The 15,700-nt window shown below is 42.3% G+C and overlaps 1 protein-coding gene across 3 annotated transcripts in view; it reads right to left on the reverse strand.

Annotated features, from left to right (window-relative positions):
* PHC1 (polyhomeotic homolog 1) overlaps positions 1-15,700 on the reverse strand; it is a 1,492,233-nt gene that overhangs the window by 460,853 nt on the left and 1,015,680 nt on the right. For all 3 annotated transcript variants that reach the window (XM_044079657.1, XM_044079656.1, XM_044079655.1), the window contains one exon: positions 1,995-2,136. In XM_044079657.1, coding sequence (XP_043935592.1) covers positions 1,995-2,136 — 142 coding nt within the window. The remainder of the gene's footprint in view (positions 1-1,994; positions 2,137-15,700) is intronic.

Raw genomic sequence — 15,700 nt, forward strand, 5'->3', positions numbered from 1 at the left:
TGAGCTTCCTCACAAACATTTTAAAGTCCATCAGTTCTTGAGCATCCTCACTCCAGCAGCTTGGTACAAGTCAGTACTTTGGACAACACACTTTTATCCTCTTCAGTCAGTGCTTTAACAAAGTGGTTCTAGATAAGTGGAGCACTGTTATTGTGGTACCTGTTGTTGTTATTGTACCTATTACTGTGGCTGGTTCCTCCGTCTGAGCCTGGGACCTGGGTTGTAGTTGGGGTTCCATTCGGGATTGCCCAGGTATTGTATTTCCCTCACACCTGTCCATTGTTTGGTTCTCCTGTCTCCCTGGGAGTTCATGGATAGAGTATGAGACCTCTGGAATTCCTCCTCTGCTTTCTGGACTCTCGGTGGGTTGTAGTACTATTCCTCACTGTGGCTGTGGTAAGAGGGACAAGCTCTGGGGCCCTGGTCGTGGTCGTCCATTCTTGTTCTGGTACTGGTGCTGGCTTTGGTATTGGTGTGGTGGTCGATGTCTGTACTGTCGATATTGGTCTTCCTGAAGAAACTGGTCTCTGTGAAGGTGCTGAATGTGATGCATTCTATGTGGGCAAGACTGTAAATAAACTCAAGCGTAGGATTTCATGTCATCTGTCAGAAATCCGCTCTGGATGTAAAAATAATGGACTAGCCAAACACCTTTCTCTTCATAAAAGAGACACAGGTTTTAAGTTCCAGATCCTGGATCGCACAGACATGGGTGATCTTGAAGGAGACGTCCCGAATATTCTGGAGAAACATGAACTCATGTGGCAATTAAAGGTGAACTCTTTTAGGAAGCCTGGACTAAACTACTACTGTTCAATTAAAAGTGCACTGGAACTTAGAAAATTGCCACATTGTTAACATGACTAATTGTATTTTATTTTATTCTACCAATTTTTTTTAAACACCGTTTTAAATCAGTTGAAATTTAAGTGTATATTTTGTATCCATCATCATACATACATTTTTTCTTATTTTTATTTTTTTCTGGTTCTTTTTTCCACTTTATTTAAAATGATGTGTAATAACAATTCTAACTAATTATACAATTATATAGGTTTTTAGGATTATTGAACACAGACCTGAAGCGATCTTTGTTAACAACAGGTTATGAAAATAGAAATTGATTTTTACAAGCAAAATGTATATGTATATAGTTATATATATTTTTTGATTGCCAAATGAACTAAGGTTGATATATTTCCAGCCATGTAGTATATTGTCTTGGATAAAATCACAGACTTGATAATCTACTTAATAATTTGGTTAAATAAGAGGTACCACATCATTATAAATTTTATTTAAAGTACATAAGGGTTAAATATTATTATGACAGCTACTAGGTAGGGTAGGACCAGCTCGAATGTCACACTGATGGGGGAAGGGATGTGAATTTAACATGTGTAGCAATAACACTTTGTTTTACAGCACAATAAACCACTCCCACGCCTGATAAAAAGTATATATATATTTAGAAAGCTTGTGAGGAAATTATTACTCTATTTTTGTTTTACTTGGATCGCTTGTCTGTGTACTTAAAGGATTTTCGACTGGAAACGGACTGCCTGCCTTGCTTGGATTACTTCCGAATACTTAGTAATGCTGTACAAGTATATATTTTCTATTATTACTTTTTGTTTTGTTTTGACTTAAGACGAGTTTACGTTCGCTACTTCTACTACTACTGTCTGATCTGATTAATATACAGTGATTAACTAGAAATATATAGACTGAAAATCTTCCACACAGAGAAATTTCTTACACTGTTTTGTTTTTGGACCCACTACACTTTAGTAGATTGTTTTGAGACTTCGGGGATACCACGGAGATTACTTGAAATTTTTTAATAAATGCTAACTCCAAAAAGCTGGTCTGTACACTAGTATTTCACACACAGTTTAGATTACCCATAGCAAAAGACAGGAAAAAAAGTTTAATAAAGCTAAATGTCTAGAGAAAAGTGAAGACTGAAAGCAGAGACAAAGAATGCATCTCACCTCTCTCTCCAAGTTGCTCCTCACCAGGCTTTGACATCTCGCTGCTGACGGAAACAAAGGGGAGTGGAGAAGTTTCTGATGTCTCTACCTTTTCATCCTCTGACTCAAGTTTCCTTTTTACACCTGCTGTCACAGTCTTTATCTGTAAAATGGAAAAATTTAGGAAGGGAAAATGAAATGAGAAAAAAAAAAAAACAAGTAAATGAGACATTAGTACTCACTACAACAGTTTAAGAGGCTCTCATTGCACAACTGGACTCATGATAACATCCGTCTTGAGTCCTTCCTTTCATTTTCTAAACTTGCTAGTCCCACTATAACTCAAGGGTGCCCTCTTTAGCCTAATTCCAAGTGAAGTGGCATGTGCAAAAACGACAAGTACTCACCACACCTCACCAAAAATTATCAGAGTGAAAAACTTCTTCAAAGATGATGTCATCAGTGAGAAACTTCAATGATTCCCACTCTATTTTTCCCAGTTTGGCATCACTTTTGTCTTGCTTCAGTACTAAAGAGGATGCACTCTGCCTGCCAGCAATACCCAGGGTAATATGCATAATACTGTAAGAGGGCAGCCAGCAGTGCTCTGCTCAGTTCAAACTTCTCCCACTTGTACAGTACAACTAAGGACCCGGCCTGACTAGTCTTACAGCAGGGATGAATCCCAAAAACAAGAACAGGAAGCATGAGCTCAACAACCACATAAGGATCAATTAAAAGACCGAGTACTACGGAACACACTTCTACAGTAATGCCTCAGTTGAAAGAATGGAAGGCTACTTTGAAAGAGTATGGAGAGCCTCAACCTTCATAGTAGCCAAGGCTGCATAGGTGACGGCAAGTACACAAGAGAAGGAGACAGCCATCCCGGGTCTATATTACGTCAAACTCACAGGAGTCTGAACGTTGTAATATCGAAGTCATATGTTCAAAATGCGAAAACAGCGAAGCCACAGAACACCAATTTTTTCCCAGGGGAAAAAATCGGTGGGCCATTTTCGCGGCTTTGCTATTTCCTCCACTGTGGTGCAATCTCGGCATTGGTATATTGGTATATTTAAGTAAGGCCCCCCCCACATTAGTTAAAGTTTAAAGTGTACAGTTTTTTTTTTGGTACCAGAACAGTGATTTTTTTTCCCCCCTGAGAATAAAATCTCTGTTCTGTTTTATTGTACATTTTGGTTTTCAAACTTCCTGGTTCAATATTACATCGTTCGAACTCCTGTGAGTTTGATGATGTAATATAGACTCACCATCCCTACACAGAAACAAACTGGACTGCTACAAGAACCAGTAAGTGAGGTGACTCGTGCTGCAAAGCACCCAAATGCCCCCACCCCACCGAGAAGCAACTGAAGACTTATTCTTCCATCTCACTTCTTGGGCACCTGCTAACAAGTCATCAGGTAAGCAGGACCTTCTGGGGAAGACCACTCTCAAGACAAAAAAAAGCATATGGTTCCTTCCAGTTTTTCACCCCCTGGTAAAAAATAATGGAGACAAATTACCTTTCCAGGGATGTCGATTACTCCCTCAGAAGAAGCACAAGCAGGGTCCTCCTATGACATGGAGGAGGAGAATCCCTTAAGACCTTGAGAACAGTGACACCAAAAGGAAGAGTGCCACCAAGGGGGAATCATCCACTGAAGAAAGTAGAGTTTCAAGTGCAATCACCATATCGGAAGATTTTCAGACTGAAGGATCAGTAATGCAGTCGTATTCACTACATATATGTATTTGTCACAGCTGGATGCCCACCTTTCTGCCTGACTTCAAGAACTTCTGGTAATCTCTACAGCTGGGTGAAAATCTATCTGCTCAGAAAAACAGTCCAACATATACGTAAAGGGAAATCAGTCCATGTCAATTTCAAGTTTTTGGTTTGTAGACTGTAGATCACTATGCATAGAAATGAAACGACCGTGTGTTCCTTAGCAAACAAAGCCCTGGAAGCACCTAAGTAGTTAACTTTTTTGACTTTTGCTTATGACAGTAAAAAAATGAAGATACCACTGAAACCAGAAATGGCATAAAGGGTTAGGTTTAAGTACTGACTTCTGCATTCTAGAACAAGGCTAGCTAAGCAGAGGGGTAGATGAAAGGAGAAAGGTGTAAGAGGTGAAGAAACACATCCATGTTACCTTCATCCCAACAAACTGAAGATAGTGGACTGCTTCAGGGCTCCCCCTCACTCCTCCACCACCAAGCTGAAAACAGTTAAACCCAGAAGGAGGGTAAACAGGAGCTTAAACTGCAGCAGTGACCCTATTTAGACATACACTGCTATTGTGATGGCACTTACACAAATGTACTGTGCTGCAACAGCTGAAAAAAAATCTTAACAGATGTACAACAAAGCTGAGTGTGAAATAACTTAACGGCATCATATAAAAAATACAGTTCTGTAAAATCTTAACATAAAAGTAGATGTCCTTCTCTTCACTGTTGCAGTATTTATAACTGAAAGAATCTCTTGCCAAGGGCAGCCCAACATTCGGCCAGTATACCAAAGCCTTTAGTAGATACAGGCATCACATGTACACTCCCTGCACAAGGAGTAGGGCATAAAGGTGACATATGGCTGTACATACTTAAATGAAAAAGCCCCAGGAGGAACAGAATGTCCCTAGGGACAAAGGCAGTACATGTGCATCCATAAGCAGAAAAGGGAGAAGTGTCCTTCTCAGCCAGGAGTGCAAGAAAGAACACGCTATAGCACAGGGTGCAGGAGGGAGGGAGAAAATACTGCAACAAGGAAGAGAAGGACATCTACTGTTATGGTAAAATTTTACACAACTATACTATACTCTTTCATGTCACTGTTGCAGTATTCATAACCGAAGGGAGAATACAAAAGTTCAAGAAGAAAGTACAGTTGTGTACACTTACCATAAATGTAGATGCTCAAGTGTATTCACTGTTGCAGTCATCACATTTGGGTTATGGGTTATCTGCCTGCAGGTTGCCCTCAGCCGGCCTGAATACCAGAGTCTTCGGATTTCTGCATCGGATGCTGTCGCTTCTTCCATGACGTCAGGTCGTCAGGGGTATAAAACATGCAGCTGACGCCATTACATCAGTTTTTCTTGCCCCAGATATCAGGTGCCACCACAATGGGAAGTAATTATATGGTATGGTACACCCCCATCAAAAAGCAAATACTCATGAAAGAATATATATATATATTAAACAAGAAGGAAAGGTAGAGCCAAGAGAAGTCACGGGGCTGGAGGGGAGGGTAACCAGGACTGCAACAGTGAATACACTCGAACATCTACATTTATGGTAAGTGTACAGAACTGTACTATGTTCTTCGTGTTTCACTGTTGCAGTCATCACATTTGGGTTGATTCCCAAAGCTAAGGAAGGGAGGATGTAAAGAGCATTAGGGACAGCTATTAAGCGCTGCAAGACTGCTGTGGCAAATCCAGCTCTGGGTTTATAAAAGATAGGCAGGTGGTAATGCTAGGTGAAGGTATGTACAGAGCTCCAAGTAGCAGCTTCCAGGATGTCCCTAGTAGGTACTCCTCTGAGAAATGCAGTAGAGGTAGATGCAGCCCTGGTGGAATGTGATCTTATCCCCTGTGGGGTAGGTTTTCCATGGTGCTTGTAGCAGAAATGAATGCAATGGGCTATCCATTTGGAAATGGTTTGCTTTGAAATGGCCTTCCCCCTCTGCCCCTGCAGCAAAGCCAACTAGCCGCTGGTCAGATTTTCTGAGAGCCTTAGTCCTGTCTAAATAGAATCTAAGTTGTCTGTGCACATCCAGAGAATGCAGTATCCGTTCCCCTTTGTTTTGTGGATTAGGGAAGAAAGTAGGCAAATGAATGGTCAGGTTTAGGGCCACACTAGACACCACCTTGGGCATAAAGGGAGGATTAGCCCTGAGGGGAAACCCTGCCCACATGGAAAATAATGAAAGGTTTCACCGCCATGAGGGCCTGTAATTCAGACACTCTTCTTGCTGAAGTGATGGCTAAAAGTAAGGCCGTTTTCCAAGAAAGGAATTTCAACTCTGCTGATGCAGCTAGCTCAAAGGGGGGGAAGAGTGAGCTTTTCCAATACAAAGTTAAGGTCCCAGGCTGGAGTGGGAGCACTCCTGGGGGGTCTTAAAGTTTGGGCCCCACTAAGGAATTGTTTTAGCAAGGGGTGAGAGAAGAGGGGTGGGCTCAGTATTATAATGTGCTGAAATGGCAGAGGCATGAATCTTAACTGACGAGAAGGATAGGCCCTTGTGCAGTATTTCTATTAAGTACTCTAGAATATGAGGTAAGCTGGGCACCGTTGTGCCCATTCCCTGAGCCTGGCTCCAGGAACAGTATCTTTTCCACTTTTCAGCATAGGATTTTCTGGTACTAGGCCTCCTTGCCTCCAGAATGACACCCCGCACCTGCTTACTGAGGGATGCTAGAGGAGAGCTCATGGAATCAGCCAGGCTGCAAGGTTCAGGGTTTGAAGCTGAGGGTGCAGAATCTGGCCCGCCTTTCTGGGACAGCAGGGAAGGGGTCTGAGGCAGGTGCTATGGTTGTAGCAGTGTCAGACTGCGCAAGAGGGGGTACCAGTGCTGGCGTGGCCAGTCTGATGCAATTAGTATTGTTCTTGGCTTGTCCTGTTTGATCTTTAGTAGAACCTTTGAGAGGAGAGATAGAGGGGGAAAGGCATAAACCGAGAGGCATTCCCAGGTAAAGGCCAGGGCATCCACTTTCCAAGCTTGACTGTGGGGAGTTCTGGTGCATAATTTGTTCAATTGGTAGTTTTGAGGGGAGGCAAACAGGTCTACCTCTGGGGTCCCCCATTTGTTCCTGAAGAGGTTGAATATTTTGGGTTCTAGTTTCCATTTGTGTGGGTCCATGAGATTTTTGCTTAAGTCGTCTGCCAGTGAATTTAGTTTGCCTGGCAGGAATTGAGCTTGTAGGTGCACTTGGTAGCTCAAGGCTGTGCTCCACAGAGCCATGGCTAGTCTGCAGAGAGGGTAGAAGTGGGTTCCCCCCTGCTTGTTAATGTATCATATAACTGTGGTGTTGTCTGTCTTTACCAATAATTGTCCTGGAAGAGTAAGGTCTTTGAAGGCTGTCAGAGCATTCTGTACAGCTAACATTTCTTTTTGATTGATATGCAGGTGCATCTGTCTCAGGTTCCATTTGCCCTGAATGCACTGCCCTGCCATGTGAGCCCCCCATGCACAGTCTGATGCATCTGTTGTTAGGGTTTGGGCGGCAGGGGGTAGAGTGAAAGGGAGTCCCTTGCTGTGGTAGCAGGCCTCTGCCCACCAAAAGAACTCTGTCCTTAGAGAAGGCATGATAGGGATCATGGTTTCCAGATCCTGAGAATGTTAACACCATAATCTTTTTAGATGCCACTGGAGTTTCCTCATATGCAGTCTTGCATATGGAATTAGCAGAATGCAAGAGGCCATGAACCCCAGAGCTTGCAGTATCTTCCTTGCAGATAGATGGATTTTTGCAGCCAATAGTTTGAAGGAGGTTGTCAAACTTGTTTCTCCGGAGTGAGGAATGCCATCTGGAAAGCTGTGTTCAAGCTTGCTCCCAGGAATACAATCTGTTGGCAGGGTACTAGGTGAGATTTCTTTTCGTTGATGGCGTAGCCCAGTGAAATTAGAAGTTTCTTTACAAATGCCAGGTGTTGTAAAAGCAAGTCCTGGCTTTCTGCCTGAATCAGACAATCATCCAGGGATGGGTAAATTTGAATATTTCTCTGCCTGCAAAATGCAATGACTGGAGAGAGACACTTTGTGAACACCACGGGCGTAGTAGATAAGCCAAAGGGAACCGCAGAGAACTGAAAGTGCATGGAGCCCGCCCTGAAACATAGGTATTGTCTGCAGGATTCTCTTATTGGGATGTTCAGGTAAGCTTCCTTTAAGTCTAGGGTTGCCAACCAGGCATCCTTGGCTAGCATAGGAAGAAGCTGTTGAAGAGTTAGCATTCTGAATTTTGGAACCACCAGAAATGTGCTGAAAATAGAGAGGTCCAGGATAGGACGCCAGGAGTTTTCTTTTCTTGGTACCAGAAAAAGTCTTGAATAAAAACCTTGCCCCTTAGTTCTGCTGGGACAAGTTGAATAGCCCTGACACTGAGAAGAGAGAGAAAGTACAGTTGTGTACACTTACCATAAATGTAGATGTTCGAGTGTATCCACTGTTGCAGTCATTACATTTGGGTTATCTGCTTGCAGGTAGCCCTCAGTCGACCCGATTAACAAAGTCTGGGGTCCTGCATCGGTTGCTGTCCCTTCTTCCATGACGGCAGGTCGTCAGGGGTATAATAAATGCAGCCGACGCCATTACATCAGTTTTTCTTGCCCCAGATGTCAGCTGCCCCCCTAATGGGAAGCAATTAAAATATAAAAATACAATGATATACATCCAGCAAAAAAGCAAATACACCAAAAAGCTTTTAAGCTTAGTAAAGGAAAGTAGAGGTATAGCCAAAAGAAGTTAGGGGACTGGAGGGAGTGTACCTAGGGCTGCAAAAGTGAATACACTCGAACATTTACATTAAGTGTACACAACTGTACTATGTTCTTCGTGTTTCACTGTTGCAGGCATTAGATTTGGGTAGATTCCCAAAGCTAAGGTTGGGAGGAGGAATTTAGATAGCATTAGGACCAGCTATAAGGCCCTGCAAGAGTGCAGTGGTGAAGCCAGCTCTGGATTTAGAGAAAATTGGCTAACGATAATGCTTAGTGAAGTTATGTACAGAACTCCAGGTAGCAGCTTCTAGGATGTCCCTAGTAGGGACTCCTCAGAGAAAGGCTGTAGAGGTAAATGCAGCCCTGGTGGAGTGAGGTCTGATCTCCTGTGGGATAGGTTTTCCATGGTGCTTAGACCAGAAATGAATGCAACGGCCTATCCATTTAGAAATGGTTTGCTTTGAAATAGCCTTCCCTCTGCACCTGCAGCAAATGCCACCAGCAGTTGTTCAGATTTCCTTTGAGGTTTAGTCCTGTACAAGTAGAATCTAAGTTGTCCGTGCACATCTAAGGAATGCAGTACCCATTCCCTTTTGTTCTGTGGATTGGGAAAGAAGGTCGGCAAATGAATGGACTGATTAAGAGCCACACTGGATACCACCTTGGGCATGAAGGATGGATTGGTTCTGAGGGACATCCTGTCCACATGAAAGATGATGAATGGCTCCACTGCCATAAGGGCCTGTAATTCAGATACCCTTCTTGTTGAAGTGATTGCTAAAAGGAAAGCTGTTTTCCAAGAAATAAATTTTAAGTCTGCAGTAGCAGCTGGCTCAAAAGGAGGTAGAGTGAGTTTCTCCAAAACAAAGTTAAGGTCCCAGGCTGGGGTTGGAGCTCTCCTGGGTGGTCTCAAATTTTCTGCCCCTCTGAGGAACTGCTTAAGCAGTGGATGAGAGAAGAGGGGAGGTTCTGTGTTATAATGAGCTAAAATGGCTGAGGCGTGACTTTTGATGGAGTAAAAAGACAGGCCCTTGTGAAGCATCTAAGTTAAGTATTGTAAAATCTGAGGTAAATTGGGCGCTGATGGGTTCATCCCTTGAGATTGGTTCCAGACACAGAATCTTTTCTATTTTTCAGCATAAGATTTTCTAGTACTAGGCCTCCTTGCCTCTAAAATGATATCCATCACAGATTTACTGAGGAATGGTACAGGAGAGATTAGAAAATTAGCCAGGCTGCTAGTTTCAGTGTTAGAAGCTGAGGGTGCAGAATCTGGTTCTCCTGCTGAGACAACAGGGAAAGAGTCTGAGGCAGGTGCCATGGGGATAACCGTGACACACTGCGCAGGAGGAGGTACCAGTGTTGGCATGGTCAGTCTGGAGAAATCAAAATCATCCTTGGTTTGTCCTGTTTGATTTTTTGTAGTACCTTGGAGAGCAGAGTCAGAGGGGGGAAGGCATAGACTGATAGGTTTTTCTAGCTGAAGGACAGAGCATCCACTTTCCAGGCTTGTTTGTGGGGAGTCCTTGTGCAAAATGTCCAACTGGTAGTTCTGGGGAGAGGCAAACAGGTATATATCTGGGCTCCCCCATTTGCTGGTCAACATGTTGAAAACCCTTGGTTACAGTTTCCACTCGTGTGGGTCCATGAGGTTTCTGCTTAGTCCGTCTGCCAATGTATTCAATTTTCCTGGCAGGAACTGACCTTGTAGGTGCACTTGGTAGCTCAAGGCTGTGTTCCACAATGCCATGGCTAGTCTGGAGAGGGGTTAAGAACGTGTAACCCCTGCTTGTTTATGTACAACAAACAGTGGTGTTGCCCGTCTTTACCATTAGTTGTCCTGGAAGAAGGTGGTCCTTGAAGGCTGTCAGAGCATTCTGTACAGCTAACATTTCTTTTTGATAGATATGCAGGTGCATTTGACTTGGGTTCCATTTGTCCTGAATGCACTTCCCTGCCAGGTGAGCCCTCCATGCAGTCTGATGCATCTGTTGTTAGGGTTTGGGTGGCAGGGGTTGGTGTGAAAGGTAGTCCCTTGTTTTGGTGGCAGGCCTCTGCCCACCAAAGGAACTCTAGGTGTAGGCAAGGTATGATAGGAATCGTTGCTTCTAGATCTTGCGAATGTTGACACAATAGGCTTTTTAGATACCACTGTAGTTTCCTCATATGCAGTTTTGCATATGGAATTAGAAGAATGCATGAGGCCATGAACCCCAAGGTTTGCAGTATTTGTCTTGCAGATAGTAGGATTTTTGTAGCCACTTGTCTGAAGTAGGCTGTCAAATGAATTTGTTTCTCTGGCGTGAGGAAAGCCATCTGGGAAGTTGTATTCAAGCTTGCTCCCAGGAATATAATTTGTTGACAGGGTACCAGGTGTGATTTCTTTTCGTTTATGGTGTACCCTAGACAAGTTAGAACCCTTTGTACAAAGGCCAGATGATTCAAAAGTATGTCCTGGCTTTCTGCCTGAATTAGACAGTCGTCCAGTTATGGGTATATTTGAATACTTCTTTGCCTGCAAAATGCAATAACTGGAGCTAGGCACTTTGTGAATACCCTGGGTGCAGTAGACAAGCCAAAAAGCAGTACAGAGAATTGATAGTGCGCATCGCCTGCTTTGAAGCGTAGGTATCTTCTGCAAGACTCTCTGATTGGGATGTGCAGGTATGCTTCTTTTAAATCTAGTGTTGCCAACCAGGCATATATGCCTAGCATAGGAAGCAACTGGTGAAGAGTCAGCATCTTGAATTTTGGAATCTCCAAAAAGGCGTTTAGAGTAGACAGGTCCAGGATAGGATGCCATGAATTGTCTTTTCTGGGTATAGGAAAAGTCTTGAGTAGAAACCTTGTCTCTTTTCCTCCTCTGGTACCAACTGAATAGCCCCCATGCTTAAGAGAGAAAGTACTTGTTTTTGGGCCTCTGCCCACTGATTTGGGGGTAAGGTCTGGCCACCTGCTTGGTGTTGGCAACGTGTGGAAGAGAAATCTGTATCCCTGGGACACTATATTTAAAACCCATTTGTCCTGGGTAAGGAGTTCCCAGTTCTTTGCACGAACAGCAATCTTTCCCCCAAAAGGGCAGTCTGTTGATAAGTGCTTGGAAATTTTAAAAGTCATTGAGACAGCTTACCATAGGGGGGAATCTTATTACTCCCAGATTTGGAAGTGGAGGCCCCCCACTGCTTAGCCCTGTGCATACCCTGGGTGCTCTGCTGGATCTGGGTTTGGACTGAGAAGGTCGGGAAGAGACAGGAAAGGACCAATTCTTGGAAGGCCAAGTGGAGGTTGTACTTGTAAAAAAATCTTTTAACAGTTTGCATAGATTTAGCTTTTTCTTCCATCTTTTTAAGAACTTCTTCCTTGTTGTCAAACAGGAGGTCCTGGTTTAGGGGAGCATCCAGTAATTTTGCTCTAACATGATCTGGTAGGGATTACTCCTTAAGCTAAGCATGCCTTCTAAGTACAGACCCAGTTACAGCAGCCCTGCAAGATGCCTCAGAGTCAAAACCACAATGCAAAGTATGTTTTTCAACCTGTTCAGCAGAATGCAATAAATCCTGCAAATCCTTATTTTCAGCGCAATCAGGAAACATCATTTTCTGTTCAAGCAGTTCAATAATATGCTGCTGATACTTCAACATATGAAACTGGCAGTTTAAAGCCCTAATTGCCAAAGTTGCAGAAGTGTATACCTTCTTACCCCATCTATCCAGCGCCCTGGAGGGGATAAGATTTTTGGCAGTAGTAGCTTTAATGTCCTTAGGCCCCTGTGAAATGGTCTCATGATCCGCAGTAGGATTTTTGAAAAGGAACTTGAGAGTCAGGGACCCTGTAATATCTATCAGGTTTCCTGGAAGCAGGAGGTAGAGAGTCAGGGGCCAAGCTAGATTCTGCAAATGCATCATCAACGATGTCTAGTACAGGAGGTATGGCTAAAGGCCTGTGCTGCGGCAGGAGTAAGAAATCACTAAGCCTCTTTTTAGAATCAGAGAAATCCTGACTTTCCCAACGAAAATGCTCCCTAAGAGTATGTAAGGTTTTACCAAAAGAGAAATCTTCTGTGGGGGGAAGCAGAGGGAATGGAGTCCTCAGCATCAGAATCCTATATAGGTAGATAAGGGTAAATCCTGGTCATCAGAGGAAACAGAAAATTCAGAATCCTGGTCAGAAGTATCATAAACAAACTCAGTCCTAGGTCTCTTAGAGGGGGAAGGCTGGCTTCCCCTGATTAAAGTACTAGGGTCTTCAGCCATTCTTATCTGTTTTTTAGGCATAGAGGCCTGACCATGCGGTCCTGTGCGACAGTTTTTTAGGCATGGTTCGAGATTCAGACCTTGAAGAAGAAGATGGCGTCAGTTTAATACGCAAGTCAGTTGGTCTGAATACACCCTCAGAAGCCGGTGCCTGCTCAGCGGCTCCAGACCCATCTGAGGGAGATACATCCGTCGGTCCAATACCTTGAGTATTTTGCGGCATGCTGGACTCCACACGGGTGTCGGTAGAGGTCTGCGACTCGAAGGTAGCGGGTATCAGGGGCTGCGGAAGCGCCTCACCGAGTACCGGCGAACGAGCAACTGGCTTAGGAGAAGCTTTGTCGTCGGTTTTGGATCTCGACTGCCTTTCGCTGTCCTTTTCTTTGCGTTTTTTATGTACTCCAGTAGTCGGATTGCTATCCGACGACATCCCCAGGTAGTTAAATCTGTTTCCGAAATACTTGGATGCAAAAATATAACGATGCTTAATAGTGTGTTGGTTAAATCTAGCACAAAATCGATAGCCAGGTACGTTGTGATCAGGGCCTAGGCAAGGAATACAGTATAAATGGAAATCCTTATGAGGTACTTGCTTCCCACAAGTAATGCAGTTATTAACTTTTTCTGACATTGGTAAAAAGCAAGAAAAAAGTTTCCCCAACGGGGTACTTAACTTTATTGAAGACTTCGGTTCTGAAACTCAAACGCGAATATTTCAGTAATCGGCCGACCGGCACTTGCGAAATGCTTCTGCTTCGGGCACCGCGCGGCAAGAAAGACTGAAGAAAGTGGCGTTGGCTGCATGTTTTATACCCCTGACAACCTGACGTCATGGAAGAGAAGACTGCAACCGACGCAGGACCCAAGACTTTGGAATTCAGGCCGATTGAGGGCAACTTGCCAGTAGATTACCCAAATGTAATGACTGCAACAGTGAAACACGAAGAACATCCATAACGTCATTCCAGGATTAAAGGGAAGGGGGAAGGAGGGGGGAAGTTGAGGAAGAATGAAAACAGACAACACAGATACATAGTTATGGTCAAGTACATAACTTTAATATCTGATGTTGTCCATTTTGTTTTTCCTCATCTGATGGGACAGAGTCCCCAACTATGTGAACCTTGGGTGGCCCGCAAGGAAGAATATTCCAGAGTACTGCAGAACCAAAAGCAGCCCTACTTCTGGAAGTCAAGTCAGACATGTAATGAGCAACAGAAGTATAAGCATTAAACCAAGTAGCAGCGGCACAATTATCATCAACAGAAGTTCTAGACCAGAATGCTGATGATGTAGCCATGGCTCTGGTGGAGTGTGCTTTAGGGGGTCTGAGCAAGAACAAACCTTGCTGACTGTAAACAAAGGATGTACAGGATGTAATTCATCTTGCTAAGGTAACTTTAGATATTGGTTTGCCCGATTTGTTGGGGGATAAGACAAAACTGATCTGACTTTCTTAAATCTTTTGTTTTATGCAGACAAAAACAAAGCTGCCTGTGTACATCCAATAGATGAAGCATGTATTCTCTTTATTAGCAAAATTAGGAAAGAAAACATGTTGGAAGGATAGATTCCTGTCCCACAGACTTCCCATACTCTGGAACAAACTACCTATCTATATCAAACAAAGCTCATTAGCACTCTTCAAGAAAAGCCTTGATGATTGGATGGGAAATAGGTAATTCACCCCGGGGATCTTGGGTGGCGAAAGACAGGGTACCTTTTTGGCTAGGCTTATATAGGCCCTAGGGCCAATAGCCTAGTACCTGCCTACCTACCTATGAACCTATATGTGTACATATATACAGATATATATATATCTATATATATATACAGATATATATATATATATATATGTGTGTGCGTGTGTGTGTGTGTGTATATATCTATATGTGTATGTATGTGTGGATATACATGTACACACACATACATATATATATGTATGTATATATATATATATATATATATATATATATATATATATATATATATATATTCACTTTATAATCTCAAAATACTGAAAGGTTGAATTTCAGTATCTCGAGACCATAAAGTCGAATCTTCAAAACAGCGAAAGTGCATTATCGTGAATCCTACTAGGTCGAATTCGCTGTTTTGGCTTTACGTTACATGACGTGTAGTGTACTGTGTGGATGACATCCAGTGTAGTGTGTGGATTTAGGTGGAATTTAAGGTGAGTGAGTGTTTTATAAGGGTTTTGGGTAGGTGTATAGTGTTGAGTGTGTTTGTAAATTGTACGTGTGGGTTAGGGTAGGCAGGTAAAAGTATGAGTGTTTAAGTGTTGGATGTGGTGGTGTTTGTGTGTTTGTATATGTATGTATATGTATATGTGTATATATATATATATATATATATATATATATATATATATATATATATATATATTCACCACCGGCTGGTATAGTCTCCCTTGACCCGAGAAGGAGTAACAGATCAACGTTAATTCACCAAACAGAATTTATTCAGGAATCTCCAAAAATTATTAAAACAAATACATGTGGTTAAGCGCTTTCATCTGCTTTCATCAGATTTCATCAGAACCCTGATTCATTAACCAGTCACAGCTTATAAAACCATTTTGGCGCCCTTTTTCAAAAACTTAATTGATTGTGCATAAATAATTTAAATGCACTACCTTAAGAATTGCTTTACAAATAAAATGTCACTTTAAAAAATATATATACTTAATGTTATTTAAAGTTTGCTTAAATATACAAACATTCACTCATTTCCCTTGTCTTTATAAGTGCTTGTTGAGCATATATTAAAACTATTCCATAATATACTCTACTAGTTGTGCCTACAATACCAAATGTTTAATAATAATAATTTTTTTTTTTTTTTTAATAATAATTTTAACTGTATAAAAATGTGTTAAAATATATATATTAATAATATGTATTAATATAACATTACACTGGGACCAAATTTCCAAAATCATAACACTACACTACACTTGGAAAATAAAATAATATACTAACTGGATTATAAAGTTAACTA

The sequence above is a fragment of the Protopterus annectens genome, chromosome 8.part0 (assembly GCF_019279795.1).
Source record: "Protopterus annectens isolate FY-2018-M chromosome 8.part0, PAN1.0, whole genome shotgun sequence".
NCBI lineage: Eukaryota > Metazoa > Chordata > Ceratodontiformes > Protopteridae > Protopterus > Protopterus annectens.